The sequence below is a fragment of the Crinia signifera genome, chromosome 3, assembly GCF_055691185.1.
Source record: "Crinia signifera chromosome 3, ASM5569118v1, whole genome shotgun sequence".
NCBI lineage: Eukaryota > Metazoa > Chordata > Amphibia > Anura > Myobatrachidae > Crinia > Crinia signifera.
In genome coordinates this window covers 248845617-248873505 of record NC_139219.1, presented here as the reverse complement: position 1 = coordinate 248873505, position 27889 = coordinate 248845617, and the positions used below count along the sequence as shown (strand labels likewise).

Sequence of the window (27889 nt, the reverse complement as noted above, 5' to 3'; positions counted from 1 at the left end):
GCCGCAAAAACACATTCATCTGAATATTTATCCCAGATCCCATGTGTTATAGTACAAAAATGTAAAATTTTTCTCCCCCCTAAAAAGTCTGTTATTTGCATAGCCCAATAATGGGTCCAAAATTGGGCTACTGTAGAAAACTGATAAGGGCTAATTGAATACTGGCCATAGACTCCAATGTGGTCAAACCACTGTAGAAAATGGAAGGCTTGAAAACATTTTTCAAGATAGGATGATTTACAGTAACTTTCACCACACCCTTTTTCAATCAATATAGTGAAACCTTAATAAACAACATATTGTGTATAAAAGGACAATTAATGTATAATTTCCCACTTTTCATCCACAATTTAATAGGTATATATCATACATTAAGAAAAAAAAAATCTTACTCTTCTGTTGAAAGACACATTGAATATCCATACAAACTATGCACGTCATAGTGCTTTCCCCAAGCTTGTTGTGCATCCATACAGAGAGTCTTGGAATACATCACTCGTTCAAAAATTGCTTTAAAAAAAAGACAAAAATATATTTAATGTAGAAATCTTCAGGAACATTTAGCATTTTCTAAATCTGATAAATATTCTTTTCTCAGATGACTCAATTACAAATGTGTTAATTCATTGATATGTTCAGTTGCAGCTTTCACTAAGGCTGTTAAATGAACATCATATGTAGTCACAGTGATCAATAAGTCAAGCTGTAGACAAACTCCGTCATTAACCTTTACATCTACGATTACAAATATTTTGGAAACACTTTGGAGGTGACAGGATAATAAGTGTCTAGTTTCTATGTTGTCTACTAGATTTACAAACACATATCAGTTCAAGAATCTAGAGTGAGATAATAAGATCAGTTTGTATCTTACTATAATTCAGTTTTGAACTATGTAAAATATATTTTGTATTATTTTGTCAAGTCAGGGGCATTAAAACACTGTTATATTCCTTTCACACTACCTTCAAAATATTGTTTTTTTCTTGTGTGAAACAACCTTGGATTTTGGTAGGTCTAAATGTAAACTACCTTGGACTAAGGGCCTAATTCAGACCTGATCGCAGGACAAATTTGTTCTCAAAATGGGAAAAACCATGTGCACTGCAGGGGGCAGATGTTCTTTGTGAAGAGAGAGTTAGATTGGGGTGTGTTATATTATTTCTGTGCAGGGTAAATACTGGCTGCTTTATTTTTACACTGCAATTTAGATTTCAGTTTGAACACACACCACCCAAACCTAAAACCCCTTTAGTCCTGCGACCCAGCAATTACCAGGGTCATTTTGCCGGGTGCAGTCTGACCCCCTTTTACAGTGAGCAGCCAATGTCAACCCAGTAATTTTCTTAATTTCAATGGTATTTCTTCAGTTTAAAAGGGTGCAGCAGGGTTGGTGACCCAGGATTTAAGTCCCGGGTTGACACGTTTACACTGAACAAATTACTGGGTAGAAATGCTTCACCTGGTAATTTGATATTTGGTGTAAATGGGATACTCTCTCTGCACATGTTACATCTGCCTCTCTACAGTGCACATGGTTTTGTCTATTTTGACAACAAATTTGTTCTTCTATCAGGTCCGATTTAGGCCCCATATGCATTGAAGGTGGTGCAAATGTAACATGTGCAGAGAGAGTTAGATTTGGGTAAGTTATTTTGTTTCTGTGCAGGGTAAATGCTGGCTGTTTTATTTTTAAACTGCAATTTACCATTCAGTTTGAGCACCCCCCCAAAAAAATAATCTAGCTATCTCTCTCTCTGCACATGCTACCTATTCCCAACCTGCAGTGCATATGAATTTGACCATTTTAAGAAAAAACATTGTTGATCAAGTCTGAATTAGGCTCTAAGTCCCGGGCAACTACGCTGCCAGGATTGGGGCTGAGACCTGGAAAATTGACAGCTTTTAGACCCGGCATAAGCCTGGCTTGTATATCTGAAAGGGCAGATAGTGAGATTATACTTATACCTACTTATTTCTTTTAATTTTCAGTTACCCAACGCTAGCCAAATAGAAGACTTCAGTTGTAAACATACAGTAATACATAAACTTGTATTTTATACTGCTTTCACATTGCAAAAATGGGTAATGACACGGTATTCTTCAATGGGACTTAAAAACGGGTCTGAGCCTTGAGACCTTTCACATTGCAGGTGAAAACCGTTTTAAAAATCATTTAATACCATTCAAACATTCAACCCGTTTAACCACCAAGGGACACGTTTCAAGCCATTGAAATAGAGCTGTTCAAACTGCCAAAAAAAACGACTTTAAAACGTGTAGGACTCTGCTTTTTAACCGTGTTGAAATACCGGTTAACTTTAACCGGTAAATCAACTCTGGCACTTTCACATTGCAGCATTAAACATTTTAAAATGGAAAAAAAACGGCAATATACCGTTTTAAAAGTGCGATGTGAAAGGGGTATTAGACGTTCATAGACGTTAACAACACACCCTCACTTAGTTATGAAATATGACTTTGCTTCCTGTTCAGTTCTTGGTTGTTAATTAACTTAAAGTTTGTTATATTACTCTTTAGACCAGTATGGAAGCTTGGTATGTCTGTTAAAGATCCAACTCACTAAGGCTCTCGAGACAACCCGGCAGACCCTATTACTGTTGTGGGAATGCGGGTGTATTCCAAGTTGGGGGCAAATATGTTAACAGTACCAAATTAAAGTTGTGTTATGTTAACTTTTATCCGGTACTGTAGTAGCTGAAATGAAGACTCTGTCCTACATTAAGTAGAGAGCAAAGCATACCACATGGAAGGGTGTTAAATTTTAGTTTTAGGATTTAATATTTCTCTAACCTACAGTATTTTCCACAATGTGATTATGGCATATGCTTCTATTTTTTGGGTATATATAGTTTATTGCATTCCTTAATACTGTTCTGTAATCTCCAGTGTCCCTTACTCTATATTTGAACTACTCAGAAAACAGTGAAAAGCCCTTGATCTCTCACCTCTTGTGCTTTTCACTGCTTTGATTAATAGAAAAAATGGGTTACAGTGGGTAAATCTCAGATTTGCTAGGCAGTGCCCACTCATTTTGTATAATCATTTAAATATTGCTTATTAATAGAGTAGTATGGTTCAAGAAAATAAAGAAAAGGTTAGATTTCAGTTTCTCTTTTACATATAATTAGGCAATCTTTGGATCTGTTAGTAAATATATTTTAACAGATCAGGTCTTTGTTTCTGTAACTTTTAAGATCCATGCCAGCATGGTATGAACAGGTCTGTGCATATTTTGTGCTACGACAGGAGCCGATTGGTCACTTGTTTATCACTCTCCATTTGATCACTTTTGAAGCTTAGTGCATCTGGCCCTTAGTACCCATGACCCAGCCCGATCTGACATCACAGTGGGCGCAACTGAAGTGCAGCATGGGAGCTGCAGTAGAGTGCTGGTCAAGCTGGTCACTGGGTGTTTGGTGAAGGCTTTATAAAGGTAAGATAGTTTTTGTATACTTGACTCCTGATGAAAATTCGGATAAAGAATTGAAATGTTGCGTGAAACGTTAAGCCTACAGGTCATCTGTTTCACTTGCTAAAGAACTGCGAGTACTGCCATTCCCATTACAATGTTTATTTCACCTATCGTGGAGGGCACCAAGACTATTTATTCTACTGAGAGCAGAGTGCTGGGTTTATTTCGACAATGTCGGTAAAAACCAATAAAGAGAAGACCAACACAAGTCCAGTAATCAAAAATCAGCAGGTTTTAATGAATGTGAACTTCGGAGATAAAACCTTCATGTAATGTATGCCTAATGGGTTGTTCAATTTGCTGTTAGCTGTCTATGCTGTAATTTTATGGAAGCTAAGTTGCTGGTTTTTGGTTACTGGACTTGTGCTGGTTATCTCTTTATTGTTTTTTTAACAAGACTGGGACATTGCCTTGTTTATTTAACTTGACTGTGCATGGTCATTATACAGACTAATAAGCATTTTGCATTTCTGCTCTACAACATATACCCCGGATGAAACGCGTAGGTTATTATGCTTCCATGAGATAAGACATTTTAACTAATCCTTTTACATATCAGTTAATCTTTTTTATTAGTCATTCTTTAATTGTACAAAACAATTTTTTTATTATATCTGTATTCATTTTTTCTCATTAAATTATTTATACTAATTATTACACTCTATGGTGTTATCAATCACCTTATTGACATAAAGGTATTTATATTTGAAATACACACCGTCATTGAAACCTTATAAAAATAATGCCTCTATTTTTTTGTAACTGTGAAATGCATAATGGATTTCACATGAATTCAAAAACTGAGAATTTATCAAATATCTAGATTTCGTAAAAAGATTATAAAAATAAATTAGAAGTTACTAATGGCAAAATAAATCCTTAGCATTTCAATTAATTATAGCTAATAAGAATTCCATACATGCCTACAGAAAAATCTACAGCAAGCCACGGATTAATTAAGGGTCTACAGTTATCACATGTTAATAAAAGACAGAAAAAACTTGTTTATGATGTTTAATTAAGTCATATAATACACAGGATTAATACAGCAATGGAGACTGTATCAATAAAACAAAATTTTAATTGTCTTTTTCATGATTTAATTATTATTATTAAATGTGTTTTACTATTGTTTTTACATGTCCTTACCTGGTGTGTATGGTGGATAGTTTAAATTGTTATCAACACAGCCTTTGTTTGACCCTTTCACAAAGTTGGAAACTTCATTCATATCCTGTTCAAAAAATATAAATATAGTAATTTTTAAGGCTCCCCAAGAAACGTCTTCCCCGAAGTAAAACAAAGGTGATGTATATATGCAAGTAAGAAACATATTCATACAGTAGCTATAAGGAATATATTTACTAAAGCTTAAAAATGAAAAGTGGTGGTACTGTATATCTCATGACAACCAAACCTATTTTATCTGTAGCCTATGATAGAAAAAGTTAAATCAGTTGCTATGGATAACCTCGCTATTCTTCAGTTTTAATACCTCTATCCCTAAGTGTACTCTAGGTTGCCATATTCTCCACACATATGGGCAGTTTTCCCTCTCTTAATTTTATTGTAAATCCATTAGTGTATACCAAAAGCGAATGATAAAATTGGCCTTATTTTGGTGTAAAAAATTAAAAAAATTACTGTATGAACAATATCATATGCCAAGAAACTCTTTTAACAAGGGACACCATGGTTCTAGTTACACTTTTGGCTGGAGAACCACCTCTGAGTCTTTGAAGGTCATTGAACAGAAGAGAGCAGTGCAATTTTTGCAACTCTTAAACACTCTTTAAGGTTCAAGCCCTTAAACTAGATCAAATATCCATTTGCTCAATGGTTCTCTTTTTTACACTCCGCTGTGTCATTTTTGTTAGGGGATGAGGTAGTAAAATGAGGTAGTTTATTTTACTTACAATCCATATGCCATCATACTTCACTTGCTTGTAAAATTCCAAGCATTCATCAACCCACCACTTTGTACAAACTTCATTAGTATAATCAGGATATACTGTAACTCCAGGCCAGACCTGTACAATACAAAATTATGTTATTTGATGCCCTCAATATTGTATTTGCATCCTCTTTCCCTGCAATGACCGCTTCACTTCCCATTCATGCTATACTCCTTGTTAAGATTACCTCATTATCTTTTAGGACAATGCAGGATTATCATAAGTTGGTGGTTCAGGACAAAATGAAAATATATGAAGTCAATAGAAAAACCAGAGCTGATGGATACCAATCAAGAAACATTTGGACAAAACAGAAATGCAATCCTGTCCTCCACCACATATCTGAACCTTTGGGTGGCAGGTAGGTACATTTTACTGAATTTAATATTTTGTTCTGAATGTCTCAATAAGACACTTTTGGTCTAGGGATGCCAAGAAAAAAATGCTGTTATGGTGAATACACACGGATAAATTCGGCAAAATACCTGGGCATTCCCAATCGATTAAAATGACCAATCGCTCAAATCATTCCATGTGTATGAATGATATTAATGCCGATGTGCGTACTGAGCTGGTCTGAATCAGCCTCATTGTGAGACGCAGAAGAGCAGTGTCCATTGCTGTGTGGGTGTGTTCAGTGTTGTTGTGTACACCCTCTACACCATCAGCCCAAATATCTCCCTTTATAGTAGAAATAATTTTAATACCTATGATTTATGGTTAGCCATGTGGCTAGTTTGCTGGCTGGTCATCATTATGCAATTATGATGGTAGGTCTATTTTTTATGTGTGAGTCTGGTGCTATAGTCTTGTTAGTCTGGCATTGGCCATTGTTTAATATTGTTGCCATTAAGAGGTGTACATTGGACGGGTTTCTCTAATATCCGCGCTGCACATCGCCTGCTACAGCTGACATAATTATCGCATACAGATGGGTCTTCTCCCATCTTGGCAGGGGATGGCGCTGGCGTCGCCAGCCGCCATCCCCCGCCAGCGCCATGGCGATGGTGAGAAGGGGACGCGCACGCACGAGAGGCGCGCGCGTCCCCTTCCGACGGCGCTTCCATACGTTTCCCCGGGTCCCCGCCGGCTTGCCGGCGGTAACCCGGGGTCCCCGCCGCCTGCCCGCACCCCCCCTAACCCCCCCCCTAACCCTGTCCGTCTCCCTGAGGTGGAGACGGACAAGGGTTTCCGTCGCGCTAGCGACGGAGACTGAGACGCGCGTGCGCGTGAGACGCACGCGCGTCTCAGTCTCCTCGCTGGCGTGGCTGCTGGCGGGTCGCCAGCGCGTACGTTCTGGCGACCCGCCAGCAAGGATGGGACCTGCCCCATCTGTATGCTCTAACATATGCAATAAGTATGGCAAAGGAAAGAGCTGTCCTTTGTAGTGAGCCAGCGATGTGCAGTGGTTCCCGCCGGCTCCCCCCTCCCTCCCTTACCGGGCTTACACTGTGCTGCTGCTCGGGTGGCCTTCCTCCTCCCTGTACCTGGAAGAGGATTTTTAGTGCAGGGAGGAGGTGGTCACAGGTCTGGACAGCACAGCGCTGTGCTGCCCGGACACAGTGGAGTCGAGGTCAGCGGGGGTTTGTGCAGGGCGGCAGGGGTCAGTTCATGTCAAAGGTGGGTCGTAGTAGAAGCTTTTGCTGGCAATGCCCCCCTTCGCAGTAACCCTGTGGGAGGACTTTAGAGCATCCCAAAATGTGGTAAAAACCCAGATAACAGGGTTTTTACTGTATTTTTAGTTTAGAGAATCCCACCTATTGTCTGCAACAAAATTTAGGTAGGTATTACATGCCAAATTCAAATCCAGAACCTAATTTTCCCAGCAGAATATCACACTGCCTCTGCCAGCTTTCCTTCTTCCAATAGCGAATCCTGGTGCCATCTCTTCCCCAGGTAAATGATGCACATTAATTCATCAGACCAGGCCACCATATTCCATTGTTCCATTGTCCAGTTTTGATGCTCACATGCCCATTATAAGCAGTTTTAGCAGTGAATGGGGTCAGCATGGGCAATATGGCAAGTCTGCAGCTATACAGCCTAATATACAGCAAACTGTGATACCCTAACATTGTTCTATCCTAACTAACATTAACTTTTTTAGCTATTTGTGCTATAGTAGTAGTTCTTATATGGGATAGGATCATATGGGCTAGCCTCTGTTCCCAACGCTCCATTGTCCTTTCTTTGACCACTTTTGTCAGGTACTAACCGCTGCATACTGGGAGCACCCTACAAGGCCTGATAGTCATCTAACCATGGCCTTTGTCAAAGAACCACTGGTGAACAAGCCTAAAGGGCGAAACCCCCAAGGAGACCCAGAATCCAGTGCATGGACCTGGACCCCCCAGCATACCTAACTGTTAAGCACTAACTTTACTATCCACATGTAAACTTTTGCTTTACTGTTCAATTCTGTGTAATACAAAGCTATAGCTGGATTCAACTATTGCCTTAAAATCGAATCTTGTATATTATACTAGCTGAGAGTACATGTAACATTGCCCTAAAATCTAGGGATGCGGTCATCTATTAGAATGAACTTAGGTCTACAGTCATTAGGTCTACCCCACTAGGTCGACTGGCAGGAAGGTCGACCTGACTTAAGGTCGACATGGGCCAAGGTCGACATGACTTAAGGTCGAATTTGCATAAAGGTCGACATGAGGAAGGTCGACTGGTCATAAGGTCGACATGGGTTTTTCACTGTTTTTTGAGCCGACATGTGCCGACAGGCGGTATTTCATGCCCTACCATCCACTAGGGCGTGGTGGGAGAATAAAATAGTGTGCCCGAAGCATCGCGAGCGAAGCGAGCGATGCGAGGGTCCGATTCTCATTGCCAACTGTGTCCATGTCGACTGTGTCGACATTCGGATAAAAAACAGTGAAAAACCCATGTCGACCTTATGACCAGTCGACCTTCCTCATGTCGACCTTTATGCAAATTCGACCTTACGTCATGTCAACCTTGGCCCATGTCGACCTTAAGTCAGGTCGACCTTCCTGCCAGTCGACCTAGTGGGGTAGACCTAATGACTGTAGACCTAAATGTAGTCTGACGAATGATCCCATTCCAAAATCTAACCCTGGAAACTATATACAGTATCAGCTAAACTAAGCTAAGCAGATTGTTACTCAATTAGAGTTATCTCTGTCTATTTACATTTAGTATTATCCTTAGACAGGTACTACAGCTTTTTACACAGTACTCTCATTGTGTGGGATCATCAGATCTCCTCTGCAATGGCATACCAACAAGGGGAATGTTGAGACCCACAACACAACAGCAGATCCTGTGACTATTTTCTATCATTTTCCATCACCTCTGATCACTAAGCCCTGTGCTCTTATCCAACTGGTTCACTGCACACAACAGCACACCAGTGGGAATTAGAAAGAGGCAGGGAGACAAGTGAGTCTATACCAGTGGTAGCCACTCCAGTCCTCGAGAGCTACCAACAGTTCACATTTTCCAGCTCACCTTGCAGTTGCACATGTGCATTGATTACTCACTGGCATTTTAAAAGATCCACAGGTGGAGCTAATTATTTCACTTGTGATTCTGAGATCCGGAAAACATTAACTCTTCCCAAGAAATCAGGCACACTGCGATGATGCTCGTTCTTACACCGATGTTCCCTTTTCTCCCGCAATTTATTTGGAGAAGAAAAAGTACATCTATACTTTAGATCATACTTTAATGGATATATGATGGGCTTGGAAATGCGTACCCTCACTCACATAGAGAGGAATAAAAACCTGTGCATAGCCTGGATCACACTGTGGTAACAGCAGTGGTTCCCTCCACCAGACGGTATTAGATGGACGTACCATACTCACATAGTATATACTTGAATGACTCTCATAAAGGTATCTTTTTTTGATCACTGGTATGGCTCCTATGGGACGTACTCTTATTCCGTGCACATACACTCCAAAGTGTGTTTTTCAGAAAACAAAGAGAGAATCTCTCTTAATTTCAAAACATTTATTTACAGTGCATAAGAATGGCTGGAAGTTGGAAACAAAAGGGTGGTACCTGGAGACACGCATTGGCCACATGTGCAGAAATTGCACCACCCAGAAAGTCACAGTCCACAGTGGTAGGCACCCCTCTCCACCGACGCGTTTCGATAGGTCCTCCTATCTTTGTCAAGGTTGGGGAGAGGTTCTGACTGGTAGGGGTATTTATACAGGCCTTGATGGTTAATTGAATATCCGGTCACTTCCGCCGGAAGTGTGTTACATTATTGCTGTTTATATGGCTGACTAATGTATAACATCATTTACTATATAAGTAGTACAGTTAGTGGCTAAGCACATACTGCACTTTGTCTGCCCATTAAATACCAATTGCCAAGGTCTTTTTGGCGATAAATGCGGCTAGTATGTTTGGAACGAATTCCAAGATGGCGGTGGAACGCATGACGCATTTCCGCCCGTCCTCATCTTCCCACTAGTCACCGTGGATGCTGCCCCATTAACGGTGATCGTGTAGTTGGTTAAGAAGCAGTGATTCATTAACTGTTGGTAGCTCTCGAGGACTGGAGTTGACTACCCCAGTTCTATAATATCTGAACCAGCTAAAATCCAGCGCTCTGTACACTGTTGACCATTTATGGTGAGGACTAATATAAAATGGTTCCATACCCTCCTCATATATAATAAAATCAATTGCAATTATTTTCTTGATTTCACATTACTTCACTAGATATTTATATGGGATAATCCCGTGACTACAACTGTTTTTTCTTTTAAAAACATTCTTAACATATTAAATGTACTCTACATAGTGTGCTGTATTATATGTATATTTTGCCTCTCTTCTTTTTGTGATACAAGCATTGCATGAATTACACTGGGTCAATAATACTCAGCAGTAATAACCTGTGACTTACAGGATAGGTCCCTATACACAGTTGCCAGCCACATGCATTATCTGCTGATACAGCTATATACTTTTCAGACATATCTCTTCAAGTATACATATACTGTACATCTATGATTATTGATATCAGTATCTAGCTGATCATTGTACTTCTGTTTATCTTTATTCTTGTCCACAAAACCATTGCACTAAGCACCTTTAATGCTATATGTTGCTCCTTTGATGTAACTCTTTGTATCACTTTATCAATACACTGTATTACACATCTTTCTGATGTTATGTCATGTTTTATACATTTTAAACAGACTAATTATTTACAAAGCAGTGCCCCAGCAAAGAGAGTCTTCTTTCCCCCTTCTATACCCTTATAAACAGTTCTTCTAAGACTCATAGGAGCACCACCAACCTGGCTATTACATAGGGAATTTGAACTCATATATATGCTCCTCAGAGTTGGATAACTACTATCAAACTTAACACTCTTCTTAGGCCAAGGCCTGTGCAGAATCAAACCTACCCCTTGTCCTTTGTCAAAGAAGAAAGAAAAAGATTTCATTTTAATTTCATAATAAATGTCTACGTAAAAAAAAAATGAAAAATGACTTTATTCTGTAAATTGTGATTATTCTAGATATACAGTATTTAAATTGTCATGTGTGTTTGGACTTTGGTTTTATTAAAGGGATACAGTACTGTACCTCTCCTATAACTGGGGTTTTTCCATCTGACTCATTGACCCAAACTCCTAGTTGTTGTCCTCTCTCATATGCTTCATAAGGGCCATTTATTAGTGGTGCAATGGCAATAGCTGGATCCTGCAAGAATAAAATAAAGCATGTACTAACATTTATTCTGTAAATTTGGGTGAATTAAGTCTTTATAATAATACATAAAACTCCGGAAACATGTTCAATGTTCTCCAATGTATATACAGGGCCTCCTGATTCAGTGCTAGCAAATGTTGGTTTGGGTACTGTGACATTAGAAATAATGGTTTTTAGAATCACATTATACCATGCAGGGACTGCAGGGAGGGTGGAGTTTTTTATTTATTTTTAGCATATAAATGTAACTGAAATTGGAACATAATGTTTCAACAAAAAATCAGAAGAGGCACTGTAACCATGAAATAAGGTAAGTAGCATTGCAACTTACTGTAAGCAGGAAACATAAGCACAAGTATTTCACATTGTAAATATAAGCACATGAATGTTTTATCACAAACTTCAGAATGAAACATATAAACCAGACTTGCATCACATCATGAAACCATCAGGGGGGTGGCCTACTCTAATTGACAAAACATAAAGGCTGTAAATGATTTAAATCGGGGAGCCAATGGTGAGAAGACCCACTAAGACAGGGCTGGGCAATTGCGGCCCTCCAGATGTTGATGAACTACACATCCCAGCATGCCTTGCATCAGTTTCAGCATGGCCACATAGCAAAACTAATGCAAAGCATCCTGGGATGTGTAGTTCATCAACATCTGGAGGGCCGCAATTGCCCAGCCCTGCACTAAGAGAATCACAATGGATTGTGTGTTAAGATGACAGAGCTATAATTAGACTTTTTAGTGCCCTGTACCAAAAATAGAAATGATCCTCAATCATTTCCCCCTATTATTCTACTAAGGACATAAGGCACATGCCTTTATATATATAATTATGACATGTTAGTGTGGTTGCTATATGAGTCACTTTGTTATTTTATCCAGAAGATGAGTGAATAAAGGCTTTGAAACATTGATTTTAATAATACTGTGTAGCTTCATTTTTTATTTGATTGCCCTCAAATTCTACAGATGTTGTGGACAGGCACCCAGGGCAGCCGAGAGGAATGCTGGGCCCCAGTAAAATTATTATTGTTTTTTTTTGGGGGGGGGGGTGGCCTAAGTGTGGGAGGTGTGGCCACCTCCTGCACTAAACTCAGCAGCAGCACACATCTACAGCATGTGCTGTGCTGACAGCAGGCTCAGCATGAGCATCTCACTGACAGTGTGAGAGCTAATGCTGAGCCTGCTGTCAGGACAGCACATGCCGTAGATGTGTGCTGCTGCTGAGTTTAGAGTTTTTAGAGTTTTCTTTCACCCCCTCTAAACATTTGGGGGCGTGGTCTAAGTGCAGGAGGTGGCCACGCCTCCCACACTTAGGCCACACCCCCCAAATTTTACCGGGGCCTGGCATTCTGTCAGTGAGACGCTCATGCTGAGCCTGCTGTCAGCACAGCGCATGCTGTAGAAGTGTGTGCTGTTGCTGCTGCCCAGGACGGACAGAGGGGGAAAGGAGGGGTCGGACCAAATTTGAAAAATAATCTGCTATGCCCTACAATGCAGCCTAGTGCTTTATCTGAGTCTAACTGGCTGTCAAAATGTAATGGATGTTACAAGTGTCTTGACTGCCTTACATGTCAAGCAATGCCCACTGGCAGTTTTTTTGCCATCAACACAGCGGTAAGAAAATATAAATCTTGCAGCGACTTCTACCATGGACCATGTGGTTACTATCTAATGTGCCCCTGTGGGCTAATATACTGTATGTTGACAAAACCATAAGAACATTTTGAGAATGTTAGAATCAACACTGATTCTCCTTCAGACTGGCACTAACCAACGGTAATTCTGACAATCCTTTGGCCATCCATTGTTTGGGAAAAGGACACCAGATATAATCAATACTGTGTATGATCATTGATTATGTCCCTTTACCTTTAAGGGGAGGGGATCAAGGCATAATGCTTTTAAAAAAAGAGGCGGAAAAGCTACATTACCTGAATATTAAATAATTTCTCTATCTATGATCATCTAATGTTTATTTCAATATATGTGAATCGGTATGTATATCACGGTGTTAGGAATGGCTAAACTTAAACTTAAAAGATTTCAGTCTTTTGTATAATAATTCATATAATAGTATGTTTGCGTAAGTGACCAGCTATACATTATAAAGTGTATAATGAATTATTTTTCATTTGTTGTGTCCATTACTCGCTTATGTTATGGTGGGTGATTGATAGAACTATTTACAGTGTATAGAAAATCTATTTAGAGGATTTTTTATTTACGAACGCACCGAGGCGTCACTTCCGGTGATGTGGCGAGGTATTTAAACACAGTATGGGCAATGGTGATATTACTTGCTTTTCCCCTCTGGGATGGACTATGTGTTTTAACAGAGGTCCAGGATTGGGACTGAAATGTCAATCAAATGATGTTTAAAGTGGTGAGATTAAAAGCAAAATTTTAAACTGAACAACTTTCAACCCAGCAACTGAATTTGATATATAAAGTCACATTGAAGCTAAATATATAGGCATAAGTATGCTGTACTGTCTGCTGCCATTAAAACACTGTATTCACCAGAAGACTGCTTACTGAATCGTTATTTCAAGTGCCCATTTTACAATTTACGGTATATATTATACACACATACATATATATTATATGTTGAGGCCATTTATTCAATCCCGAGATTTGGGATTGAAAAAATGTCGGTACTTGTGTATTTTGGAGGCGCCCATCGCATCGCATACCATAACGTATGCGATGGTATGCGATGCGACGCGATTTCGTGCGATAGTGTGCGATGGCATACAATTTTCAAATTGTATGCCATTGTACATGGCATACAATGCCATACGATGCAATGCGATTAAACATTGTATAAGCACCCCAATGGGTGCTTATACAATTTTAAGCACCCTAATGGGTGCTTACAATGTTAAATGCACCCCCCCCCACTATAAACTTGAACCCGAAGCGTGGCGAGCGGCGGCGATACGCGTCCTGCGACCTTTTCATACCCCCACTATCCACGTCGGCGTGGAGTTGAGAATAGAAAGTGTGGCGAGCACAGCGAGCCACTGAGCCCGAAGCGTGGCGAGCGCAGCGAGCCCCGCGAGGGGACGCGGATACCTTCACAGGTATCCACGTCCCCTGGCGGGCTTCACAGGTGTCCGCGTGGCGAGCCACGCGAGGGGACGCGGACACCTGTGATGCCCGCCAGGGGACGCGGATACCAGTGAAGGTATCCGCGGCCGCTCGCCATGCTTCGGGCTCGGTGTCTCGCTGCGCTCGCCACACTTTCTATTCTCAACTCCACGCCGACGTGGATAGTGGGGGTATGAAAAGGTCATAGGACGCGTACTGCCACCCCTCGCCACGCGTCGGGTTCACGTTTATAGTGGGGGGGGGGGTGGCGTGGGAGTGCATTTAACATTGTAAGCACCCATTAGGGTGCTCAAAAGCACCCTTTAGGGTGCTTATACGATTTTTCATCGCATAGGGGGTCAAAATCGCATTGCATGCCATCGGGTACGTGGCATGCGATGCGAAGCGTTCATCGCACGATGCTGAAATCGGGCGCCGCCAAAATACACAAGTACCAAACTGACAATCCTGAGATTTGAGGGATTGGCCTCCTGATATGCCCAATGCTGTATTTGTTACCTCTCTGGCCACAGGAGAGCAGGGATTTGCGGTGAGGTAAATGGCTGAGGAGTCCCTGGCAAGAGACAGATTTTCCCATAGTATTTGAGCCCAGGGGTACATGCTGGCATTGTACACCTGTGCAGCAGTATATAATGCTGGAGATTCGCTGAGTTTTGATACGAGATGTGCAGAAAAGGGCTCTGTACACGGCGGCCAGTGGGGGAGGAGGTGGGGTGATTTCCAGAGACTCTGCGGGCTGGGAAGGAGGTGGGTAACTCTGCAGTCTGGGTAGATGCGGCGGTGTGGGAACCACAGTGTGGCTGCGCAGCATGACCAGTAACATCATGCTGCGCAGCCACACAACCATGTTGCCAGGCAACACCTGAGCTGAGTTCTGTTTTTGCTCAGCACTACATGGGAAAAGGGGATCAAATTTGCATGTTCATTTCGATCCTGTTATCCCGGGATTGGAGACTCCAACCCCGAGATTCAAATCCAAGCCAAAAATGCCCTAACTTCCCTAAAATGCCCTACATTCCAGGATCCCCCTGATCCCAGGATTGGCATCCCTAATCACATTCACGTGATACAATCAAATCTATAAAACACTGAAAGAAAATTAATATGGACAAAATTCATCTTTATACCACATTCATGTACTTAACTTCAGAACTCTTTGTTATTAAGTTATAATGCACATTTCAATATACTGCTACTATGAGATTTCTAACTATATGAAGCCAATAATCAGCATTGCAATTCAGCAGATATTTTAGTCTTCTAGTGTAAAGCCACCCATGACATCCAGTGCAGCCACACACTACGTAGATCTGCCCATTAGCCACAAACACTATTTGTACTCATGTACAGAATTTATTTAGTGGAACATGTGCAAGTTCTATTTTATACTTACCAAAATGATTATATATTTCTGACCATTGGCATGTAGTTCATCAGCAAATTGAGGAAGATCAGAAAAATTTTGTCTGTCATAGGTGAAATCTTTTTTATTCTCCATGTAGTCAATGTCAGTGAATTGTACATCCTAAAAATAGCGGAATGTGTATGTCTTTGTTAAAGATTTTAGCAATAATTCAGATAACTTTTACACAATAACAAACAATACACTGATCAGTGGAAGATACTATATAGTATGAATTTAAGTATAGACAACTTCCTTTTACACAAAAATATATATAAAACTTTATATTCTTGACTTATAATTTATTATTGCTTTAAAATGTTTATAAATATAATAAAGCATTGTACAGTATAATATGGTTGAAATTATATTTTTATATGTGATATTTTTTGTGTGATGTTATATGGTCACTATTGTACTGTATGCATGTGACTTTTTATCGGGATCAAAGGGTCATCACTCACGGTCTTACTGAGTTATGGTAGCTAATTGAACTTAAATATTGAACTTTGTCAAAGTTAAATATAACTGGTGAAATTTTAGATTTGTTCATAAATAACAAATAAATATGTGTAGCAATTCAAAATAATGTCACATACTATGATTTATTTTTGTAGCAGATTTTTGCAAAATAACAGTAAATTGATTGGCCGCTTTGCATTCCAGTACTTTTCAGCCAGGTATAAATGCTAGTAATCATTCATACAGTACAAAATGTCATAAACGTAGCTCTTGAGAAGCAGATTATGTCCAAGTGCTTTATTTAAGTATGTTTGTATGCTTGATGCATTTATTGCACATTTGGCTCATCATAGTAAAACATTGTTTTCTGTTTTTGTTTTGTTTAATTTGCAGCTTTACTTGCAAAATACTTTGGGGCAGATGTATTAAGCTGGGTGCAGAGATAAAGTGGAGAAAAAATGGAAGAAGATAACGCACGAGCCAATCTGCTATGTTTGAATAATGACAGATGTTTGTTGATATGCTGGTGTGTTATATCCTTCCATTTTAGCTCCACTTTATCTCTTCAAAATGGTTAATATATCTGCCTCATTATCTTTTATGATAAGTGACAAAATGAATGAATATATCATTGTTTTTTTTTTTTTTTACTTGAGAGATATTGTTACCATAGAGCTATGTAGGAATGCTTATCAATGGTCATTGATGGTGGAGATACAATGGTTCTTCACCATTGTTGACTGTCAGGTGGCAAAGTTTTATTTTCTAGGAAACACAGGTATGGAGATTAGCCCCAATCTCCGATGGCCCATTAAGCCCCATCACACTTCTATGATTGGTCCTCTGCTTGATACTCCCCACAGCAGTAATGACCAATAATTGGTTGAAACCATGGCCAATTTCCAGTTAATGATTTTATGCCACCAATGGCCATGCAGAATTTACAGCACCAAAAAGGCATACAGTATGTGACCTATGCAATACATGTGTGGGTATGTACATGTCTGCCTGTGCATTCATACTGTATGTGCATGTGTTTTTGCATAGACTTGGGGTATGTTTCTTATTTAACTTACATATGGTATATTGATATCTCTGTTTCTTTGGACCACCTCTTTCACCTCAGTTAGATTTTTATATCCCCACCGGCTTAAATGAAAACCAAGAGTCCAGTATGCCGGCATGTATGGTCTTCCAATAAACTACAGTAGCACACACAAAAAAATATATACATATAGAAAATTACATTAGTTTATTATAGGCATAACAACTCAAATGACTTTTCAAAATGTATTACAAGATTAACATTGAGTAATTATTTTAATGACTATATACATAGTTTCAGTGTCAACCTATAGCATTTTTACTAGATCTTCACCTATAATTCCTTTACCATAGAGCACTACTGTATGTGTTACAGTACTGGTTACTCCAGGACTTGCATGCAAAGAAATAAAAGTTTAAAGGGAAGTGGTGCAAACCTTACAGCTATGGTATAGATGAGATAAGATAGCAATGTTAATAAATCAGCTAACAATAAAGTGTGACAGCACAGGAAATAGTGAACACTGGTACAAATGCAAGCACATAAAATAAAAGTCATGACAGAACTGAGTCAGAGCAGGCAGCTAACAAAATAACAGATCAAGCTAAAGCCAAGGAAAGCAGTTAAGGACTATAGGCCTGACTAAGACCTGGTGGCTGGGCTGGGAATCTTCGGAGTTAGCTTAGTTAGCTGCCACCCTGCCAGAGTGAAATCTTGCCAGTGCATGGCATCAAATGCGATCGCCATGCGAATAGGGGGAAATCCATTTGCAATCACTCACAATCAAATTGACCCCCCTCCCTGCCCCCCACCATGTTCTGTGGAGTTTGGGACCATAGCTGACACCAGAGGCCCTCCCTTTAAACGACCAGGTGCCGCCCCCAAATGACGGCCAGATGTCAATCATGTTGCCTACGGCCAGTGATGATAAGCAATCGCTGGTTTTCATCTCAGGATGGCCTTGTGCATGTGCACTACAAAGCATGTGCATGCGTGATCATTTGACAATCTTCAGGGATGCAAATTTGCACCCCTGCAAATGGGTCTGAATCAGGCGCTTTATCATTTATACAAGATTGTGTCAGGAATAACTGCAACTGAGTCAAGAAAAAGGGCAGGCCAATAAATGAGTCTCAATCTTAAGTTTTAGTAAGAAGCTTTGGGGTCTATTTATGAAGCAGAGACCAGTGGAGAAAAGTGCCAGTGGAGATGTTGCCCATGGAAACCAATCATCTGCTACTTATAATTTTCTAGAATGCACTCACTGCCTCACTTCTCAACTATTCTCACTGCTTCATGAATAGACCCCAGTTTAATTTTCTAATCTTAGTACAATCAAAGCAGTGGAATATTATAGAATTCTACTGCAGGGGAAATGTTTAATATATTTACAAAGGAACATACACAGAGAATCATCAGTTACTATAATGCTGACTAAGCAACAGCACATGTGATGGAAATAAGTCCTCCATACAACCCTTGGAAAGGGGTCCACCATTTCATATTGACGCAACACAGATACCTAGGAGAAGGTAGCAAGGGGTTGTGATTATTCCTCCTTTCACACCTGTGAAAGGAGTGCCCATACTTGCATACAGTCAAATAATGGAGCAGATGTATTGAGCCTGGTGAAGAGATAAAGCAGAGATAAAATAGGAGGTGATAATGCACCAGCCAATCAACTCCTAACTAACATTTTTCAAACTAATTGGCTGGTACCTTCTACTTTATCTCTACTTTTTCTCTTCATCAGGCTTAATACATCTGCCCCAATGTTAGGTTCTTCTGCCATTCCCCTACACTCCTTACATGCTCAAATACTCTGCAGAACAGGTCACATAGAAATTGTGGAAATTTGGAAGTGGGGATATGGAGTATAGAAGCACGTTATTCTTTGTGCGCCAAAGGCACTCACCTTCTGGGAAAGGGGGTCACTCAAAAGGGGGCGTGTCCTTACGTGTAATGTACCCAACATAAACCCCTTATACACCACAATAGTAGGATCCTTTATACTAGCTATCACTTGTGCTCCTTACACACCTAAATGCCCATGTAAAAGTTATGTCAAATATGTTATACCATGCTTATGTGTCCACACTGCAGCATAACATACAAATATAGATCATCAGTGTGTGTTGGGCTGCAACAGAGACACATAAGCACAGCCAGGCCAGAATTTAAGATTAAATTAAAATTGTGCTGCAGCAGCTGAGTGGACTTTTTTTCCCTCTACCTGACAATGTGGTAAGGTAGATATTAGAGGGGACTGCTACAACGGAGAGAAATGCCTGTGTTTGCCCCGCTCCTTCTTACCTCAAGCTGGCACTTTGAAACTGTAGGGAAGGTGAGGAGCTAAGAGGATGGGGAGAGCAGCCCCTGCTTCCCAATTGACTGCTGAGCTGAATAGCAGTGGCAGATTTACTGAGGGGGTTTGGCTGCGGGTATTGTCAGTGACAGTCACAAAATGTATAACATTTTGGGCACCGTCACTTACTTGCAGACTCTGCAGAGTCTAAGGGGCAAGACGGCAGCTGAAATATCAGATCCGTTGCTCCGAGTGGGAACAACCCTTACGGCAGGAGTAGAGTCCGGACCACAATGGCAGCATAAGTAGGAGGAGTGGCAGGACAAACAGTAGAGCGAGGAGCAGTAGCTTCCCCCCACAAGTGACCAGTGGCGCCACTGCCTACAGGGGAGGGGACACACAACACACAACCTATAACAGAGTACTCTTGTAATTGCAGCATGATGGCCACTCCCTTGCCTCCTGCTGCACAGGGACGGAAAGTGCCGGTATGCCATACCGTTAAATACTAGCCCACTTCAACCACTGGGTAAAATGCAATCAATTCTCTGAAAACTGACATTGTTCTAGGTTTCTCACAATTCTCATATTTAAGGAGCTCCAGAAAACATACAGATTGAATTGCCTATACAAGTCTATGGGTTTCTTCCTGCAGAATTTCCCCTGACCCACCCAATGCTGTAGCTTGCACATACACAATAGAACGCTCTGATCATAACTGGGAGTTTTCACAAGACAAAGGACAGCTGTTATTTTTATTGCTGGTTTTTGCATTTAAATGTATGATTGTTCTTGCATATAGCATTAATAAACACTACTAGGCAATTGATAAGTGCCAGGATGCATCATATCTACATATCTAAATTTTCTATAATTTGTGGGATCTCATACTTAAAGGTTACCTCTAGGTATTCCATAACCACTTCTTCTGGAGTATTACCAACAAAGACATAAAAATCCAGTATTCCTCCAATTGTTCTATACGTAATCGCAGGGGCAGGTTGAATTATCACTTCTGTAAAAATAAAAAGTACAATTAAGTTATTTAACTAACTATATGAAAGTGTCAAGATGTTTCGAATCGGGTCTAGATTTATCAAAGCTAGGATAGAGATAAAGTACCAGTGATGATATCTTTGTTTTACTATTGGGTATATTAATGAATTCACTGGTTAAAATATTTTATAGCACTAATACAAGGGCAAACCCAACATGTTCTACACTCAGTATTAGTGGAACTTTATATTTTGAGGCCAATCCCACGCAAAATCGTCCGCTGCTATATAAATAAACAACTGTGGGATACGTATACTAAGCATTGCAGCAAGATAACATGGACAGAGTTACCAACCTACCAGCTCCCAACTGTCATTATTCAAACACAGCCTCTACCATAACAGGAGATGATAGCTGGTACTTTATCTCTTTTCCATTTTGAAGATGGTATGTTGCCCAACCAATCAGATTCTATCTATTATCTTATAGACGGTGCTAAATAAATAAGAAGTAGAATCTGCTTCATTGCTATGGGCAACATTACATCTTCGATAGAACTCCCTTCTAGGCAAATTTACCCATATATAAAGATGGCGCCGTTTTCATTCATCCCCATAGTGGGCTGTGTCTTGCCATTCGCCGAGACATGGACGCCAGCGCATACTTTTCTCAGCTTTTGTGATGAATGAAAACGGCACCATCTGTATCTCTCCAAGGCTAAGTATATAGACCCCTATAACCCAAAACCCATGGGAAATGTAAATTGATAAGCATAGATAAATAATAAAGCACATTTTTGCAATGGTAAAACTTCAGTATGAATCAAAGAGATTATTTTTAATTAATAAAAGAAAAATTCTTAAAGAGTAAAAAAAAATATAGATGATATAGGAAATAACATATTTATGTAATAGCACTGATAATTAGGTAAAATACCTCTTAACATATAGATTTAATAAAATTGAATGAATAAAATGTACACTGCCAGTCATATATAAACTAATATATGAACTAATATATATCCACATTTTAACTCATGTAATATTATAATTTTCTAATAATGTTCAGTGTTTCTGTGTTGATTGTAATATTTATTGGCAAGACCTATGTTGATAGATGTCAGCAGTGTGTGATGGAGTTCAGTCTCCATGATGAATATGGTTTGGTTTATTAACCAGGTAGAAAATCAGGATGAGAGACAGCACAGGGCTAATGCAGCACAATACTGGAACATTGAATGGGAGAAAAATCCAGCCAGAAGCTGATTGATGCAGGCACTTGCTATGGTGGCAATGGTGATTCAGATGTGTTTGAAGTTGCTATCACTGCTGCACCTTGGGCTGGGACTAAGTAAAACCGGAACCGGACAAGACCCCAGATCGCCGGACCCGCATAATCAAATTCTGCATTCTGAACCTTGTAGTGCCTGTGATAGCTGTCACCAGGGACATGGGGAAGGGAAGATTACAGCCTCCCCGTGTGGTCCTGACAGTTTTGTTTTTTGCTATAGGCTCGGACAATACAGGCAGGCTTTATTATCTCCCTCCTCCTCCTCAACCTGGAAAGGCACTCCCCAGACCGGACACTACAAGCTCCATAATGACAGAATTTGATGAATGGTGAATGGAGCCTGTCCGGTATAGCGTTCCGGGGTCCTGTGCGGTTCCAGTTTTTACCCATATTCAAGTTGAGGTCTAACCAATGCTTTGTACAGAGGCATAATTACTTTTGAGTCACTAGATTCCATACCCCTTTTTAATCATGCTAGTATTCTGTTTCCCTTGTTTGTTGCTATATGACATTGAGCACTGCACCCCAATTTGTTATCTATTTGGACTCCTAGATCCTTTTCAAGTTATGAATTACCCAAAGCCTACCCGCTTAGGATATACAGTAACTAGCACATTGGTTGTGTCTCCCAAGATGCATAGCCTTGCATTTATCCACATTGAACCTCATTTTCCACTTGTTTGCCTTTCATCTAGTTTATTATTAGTAGTAGTTAGTTTATTTGAAAGGCACCACAAAGTATCCACAGTGCTGGAAATAGCAACAAAAAAACAAATTACAAGGTAACGTACAGGGTGTGATGATAAAATACAGCATAAATAGGGGTAAAGCTGGTAGAACTAAAATCAGCATCAATTCTGAAGTAGGTGTCAAAATTGTCGAGGAGACTGAAGATGAAGTAGAGGAAGGGAAGAACAGGGCAGAAGCGCTGGTGAAGTAAAGAGGTAGGGTGAGTACGTGAGGAAGGAGGACGCTACTCATAAGAGATAACAGACTAAAAGGAGGTGGGTGGAGGAACGAAAAACAATAGGAATAGTAGGAACGGATGGAGTGGTACGGTAGGCAGGATGGGAGGAGTGAAAGAGGTTAGGAGGAGGAGGGATAGGCTAGTCGGTAGAAGTCGGTTTTGAGGGAGCGCTTGAAGGAGGTAAGTGAATCAGAAGGCCTGATGGGTGGCGGGAGGTTGTTCCAGTGCAGGGGGGGCAGCGTGAGAGAAGTCTTGGACATGGGAGTGGGAGGATGTGATTAGGTGAGAGGTCAGGCAGCGGTCAGCGGCGGAATGAAGAGGACGGGAGGGAGTGTGGATAGAGATCAGTTTAGAGAGGTAAGGAGCGTTGGAGGAGGAGAGAGCCTTGTAAGTGGTGGTGAGGAGTTTAAAGAGAACTCAGAAAGGAATGGGGAGCCAGTGAAGAGATAGACAGAGGGGGGAGGCAGAGGTAGAGCAGCGAGAGAGAAAGATGAGCCTAGCAGCGGCGTTAAGAATGGATTAGAGAGGGGCGAGATGTAGCCCGGAGAGAAGGATGTTGCAGTAGTCAAGGCGGGAGATGACAAGAGAATGAATGAGAATTTTGGTCGCATCAGTGGAGAGGAAGGGTCTGATGCACGAGATGTTGCGGCAAGACTGTGAGTAAGCACAAATGTGGGGGGTGAAAGAGAGGGAGGAATCAATGATGACACCGAGGCAGCGCTTTTGGTCGGTGGAGGTGATCTCGGTTAACCCAATGCTGATGGAGATAGTGGGAGAAGAGGTGATGTTCAGGGGATGGAAGATTAGAAGTTCAGTTTTAGCCATGTTTAGTTTCAGGAAGCGTTGGATCATCCAGGCTGAGATATCCGTGAGGCAGTCGGAGACCTTGGACAGGAGTGATGGGGATAGGTCGGGGAAGGAGAGATAGATTAGGGTATCATCAGCATTAAGGTGGTAATGGAAGCCGTAGCAGCTGATGAGGGTGCCCAGAGAGGTGGTGTAGATGGAGAAGAGGAGAGGGCCAAGGACTGACCCTTGGGGAACACGACTGGCTGAGGGGTAGTAGGAGAGGAGGAGCTCGAAGTGGAGACAGAGAAGGAGCGATCGGAGAGGTATGAGGTGAACCAGGAGAAGACCGTTCCAGTGATGCCAAAGGAGCAGAGGGTGTTAAGCAGAAGAGGGTGGTCAACAGTGTCAAAGGCCGCCGACAGATCAAGCTGGATGAGAATAGAGAAGAGGCCTTTGTATTTAGCCGATAGTAGATCGTTAGTGACCTTGGTCGGGGCAGTTTCAGTGGAATGTAAAGGGCGGAACCCTGATTGGAGGGGATCTAGAATGGAGTTAGTGGTAAGGTGGCTTAGGAGACGATTATAGGCCAGATGTTCTAGGATCTTGGAGGCAAAAGGGAGGAGGAAGATGGGCCTGTAGTTGGACAGAGAGTTGGGGTTCAGATTTGGTTTTTTTGAGAATTGGGGAGACAAGAGCGTGTTTTGAAGGGGGAGGGGAAGATCCCAGAGGATAGAAAAAGATTAAAGAGGTGAGCCAGGTGAGTGCAGACCAACGGACTGAGATGATGGATAATATTGGAGGGGATAGGATTGAGCGGGCAGGTGGAGGGAGAAGCGGATTGAAGGATAGAATGGACTTCAGCAGCAGTGGTGGTGTAAAATGGGGACAGGGGTGGGAAGGAGGGGAGTGCAGATGTTGGAGAAGATGAGAGAGAGGGTGAGGTCAGGGCAGCAGTGATGGCAGTCCTGAGAGAGGTGATTTTGGTTGAAAAATAGGTAGCAAAACCAGCAGTTACGATGGAGGATGGAAGAGCTGGAGGAGGGGGGGGGCAAGGATTTGAAGGTGGCAAAGAGCCTGTGGGGGATGGATGATTGGGGAAGGATGAGGAACTTAAAGTAGGATTCCTTGGCCAGAGCAAAGGCAGAGCTGAAGGAGGAAAGAATGAATTTGAAATGGAGATAATCCGAGAGGGAGCGTGATTTCTTCCAGAAGCGCGCAGCAGTGTGAGAGCACTTTTTAAGGAATCGAGTGATAGGCGAGTGTCACGGTTGGGGGTTGGAGCATCGAAGGGGGATAGAAGAGGGAGGGCAGGGAGAGTCCAATGCTGAAGATAGGGTGTCGTTATAGATGGAGGCGGTGAGGTTCGGGCAGGACATGGTGGCGATTGGGGCGAGAAGAGGACACAGCATGTCCGAGAAGGCAGCAATATCAAGTGTGTTGACATTATGCCATGCAATGCGCTTGGAAGGGTGGGAGAGGGGGAAGCAGTGAGGGAGAAGGAGATGAGGTGATGGTCAGAAAGAGGAAAAGCCAAGATAGGGTAGTCTGTAAGGGAACAAGAGCGGGAGAAGATGAGATCGAGGGAGTGTCCTTGGATGTGGGTGGGAGAGGTAGTCCACTGAGATAGGCCAAGAGAGGAGCACAGAGAGAGGAGTTTGGAGGTGCTAGGATCAGCGGGGTTATCATAGAGGATATTAAAGTCACAAAGAATGACAGAAGGTAGGTCAGAGGAGAGGAAGTGTGGAAGCCAGGCGGCAAAGTTGTCAAGAAATTGGGAGATAGGGCCAGGGGGACAGTAGATTGCAGCAAAACGGAGGTGGTAGGGGCAGTACAGACAGATGGAGTGAGACTAAAAGGAGAAGAAGAATAGAGAGGGTTCAGTGTGAATGACTCTGCAGGAGACAGAGAGAAGAAAGCCTACGCCGCCACCTTGGTGACCATCAGGCCTGGGGGTGTGAGAGAATGAGAGGCCACTGTGGGAGTGTGCAGCTGGAGAGATGGAATCAGAGGTTGAGGGCCAGGTCTCAATGATAGCAAGGAGGTGTAATGCACTAGAGATGAATAGGACATGGATGGCAGGGAGTTTGTTGCAGATGGATCTAGCGTTCCATAGGGCAGAGGAGAGAGGGGGGTTGTGTATTTATGTGGATAAGGTTTTTGGGATTACAGAAGCAAGGGGGGGTACTTGGGAGGGTGGGGGAGTGGGGGAGAGGGGTCAGGATACTTATGGGATGGGAGGGGGAGGAGCGGTAGGAGAAAGTGAAGTTGAGAGATTATCAGCCATGAGGACCAGAGGTGGGAGGGTAGATTAGTGAAAGCAGACAGATTTGGGAAGACTTTACAAGCGCAAAGACATCCTCAGCTGATCTAATTACCCTACATCTGTCCTTGTGGGTAATAGGACATAGTGGGAATAATCTAGCAAATAAATTGGTTAAGTATTTTACTGTACATGATAAATATGTTTGCATTATTGATAGAGAATAGGACAGGTGGTGTCCTGCATGTTTTTTTTTTTTTTATTCTATTTTGGTAATACATATACATATGATGTTCCCAGAACAGAGAGTACTACCTTGATGGATAAAAATGAGGCACTCTCAAAGTGGTTACTTTAAGGATTGTATGACATTTATGGGCCAGTGCTTTGTGCATGACCCCCAATATAAATAGCAAATTACTGTCAGTTACAGTATTCTGGACTGTGTGCTGTGTCACAGGACCCTTTCTGCATGCCCTGTACTGATAATTATCACTTTCACATCCCATTGCAGATCCTTCAGTATCTAAATAACCCCCCTAGAGCAACCAGTGGTACCACACATGCTATATAAGGGTACCTGTATCTCTAAGGCATAGTCTTGTTAAGATAGGCACATCCTATTTGCGCAGAGAATAAAAGAAGAAGAAGGTGTGGTAAGGTATTCAGAGGTTATTTTGGCTGCCTGTCACATCTGAGGAGACAGCACATAAAGAGACCCTAAATGTGCATACTAATAATATCCTCCACTACACCTCTACAAGAAGCCTTTAATGAACAGATGATTCATTAAAGGCTTCTTGATGAAAAAAAAAATGATGATTATAATCTTTTGTTTCACAATACAAGGTACCACAAACCGTTTGTAGTACCACAAAATTACAATTACAGTAGAACAAACAATTCAATATAATAGGGGAAAAACAGATGCATGCAAAAAATACATATTTAAATTGTTGTATGAATTAATAAAAAGTTAGTAAACTATAACTATTACATTTGTATGATGTATTTAAGCAAATTCAAAAAAATACTTGCCCATTGCATTACTATTCATTAAGAATACCCCAAAGGATGATCCCTTTTCATCTTCCAAACACAAGAAAAATGTCTGTGCACCATATAAGTTACTTCCATCCTATAGAATAAATAACAGTAGTATCAGAAAATGCATAATTTTATTTCAAGTGCAAACATATGATTCTTTGCTACATCATATATTATTCTTCACTTTAGAACAAGATTCTCAATAAACAGTTAACTCCTCCCATGATACCAAATGTGCCAATTACATAGCAATGACATAAATATGCAGCACAGCCCACATTAAGCTACTGGGGTAGAGCTGGCAGTGAGAGGGAATAGAGACATTATGTACTTGTCTACTCTACTAAAATGTATTGAAGACTCAAGCATTTTGATGAGTAGACTTGTCTTCTACTTTTGCTCATATCACTATTTAAGTAGGTTGACCAGGTGCTTGATGATGATATTTGTATTGATATTGAGCCAATATGCATTGGTATATATTACACATGCTAAGCTGTTGTGAGCAGAAAATTATATACTCTCCAATAAGACAATGGCCCAAGTGTTACCAATCACACTCCAAACACAACTCAAAGCAAAAGCAATTGACCATTATCATCCCAGATCTAGTCAAAGACTATAAACTATGCAAACTCTCCATTTCTAAATAAAGTATCTTACCTATTTGACAAGGGCAATATTTTTGATCTTTCTAATCCCTTTCTGCTCATTATGGGCCTGCAGGAGAATGCGTTCTATGCCAATAGAAGTAGTATAGGGCAGTGTACCTCTTATTGCATCTATACTTTGATGGGTACTATTAGGCTGTATTGTCTATATGTCAGTGACAAGTGCACAGCTCAAGTTGGGGTAGATGCAATAAGCGTGGTAAATAGTGTAGTATAGCTGTGATAAAGTGGAAGATAATAAATCACCAGCCAATCATCTGTGTGTTGAAAAATCACAAGAGTTATTGGCTGAGGCTCTATCACCTTCCACTGTATAACCACATTATCACTTTACCAGGCTTAATACATCTGACCCATTGTAT

The 27889-nt window shown here is 41.1% G+C and overlaps 1 protein-coding gene across 1 annotated transcript in view; it reads right to left on the bottom strand.

The window, feature by feature from the left end:
- LOC146064391 (maltase-glucoamylase-like) overlaps window positions 1-27889 on the bottom strand; it is a 210397-nt gene that overhangs the window by 162455 nt on the left and 20053 nt on the right. Inside the window, exons 7-14 of the mRNA XM_083177838.1 lie at window positions 26848-26947; window positions 20410-20522; window positions 17234-17359; window positions 15687-15818; window positions 11043-11159; window positions 5413-5526; window positions 4646-4730; window positions 393-510 (exon numbers count right to left, since the gene is read on the bottom strand). Coding sequence (XP_083033964.1) covers window positions 393-510; window positions 4646-4730; window positions 5413-5526; window positions 11043-11159; window positions 15687-15818; window positions 17234-17359; window positions 20410-20522; window positions 26848-26947 — 905 coding nt within the window. The remainder of the gene's footprint in view (window positions 1-392; window positions 511-4645; window positions 4731-5412; window positions 5527-11042; window positions 11160-15686; window positions 15819-17233; window positions 17360-20409; window positions 20523-26847; window positions 26948-27889) is intronic.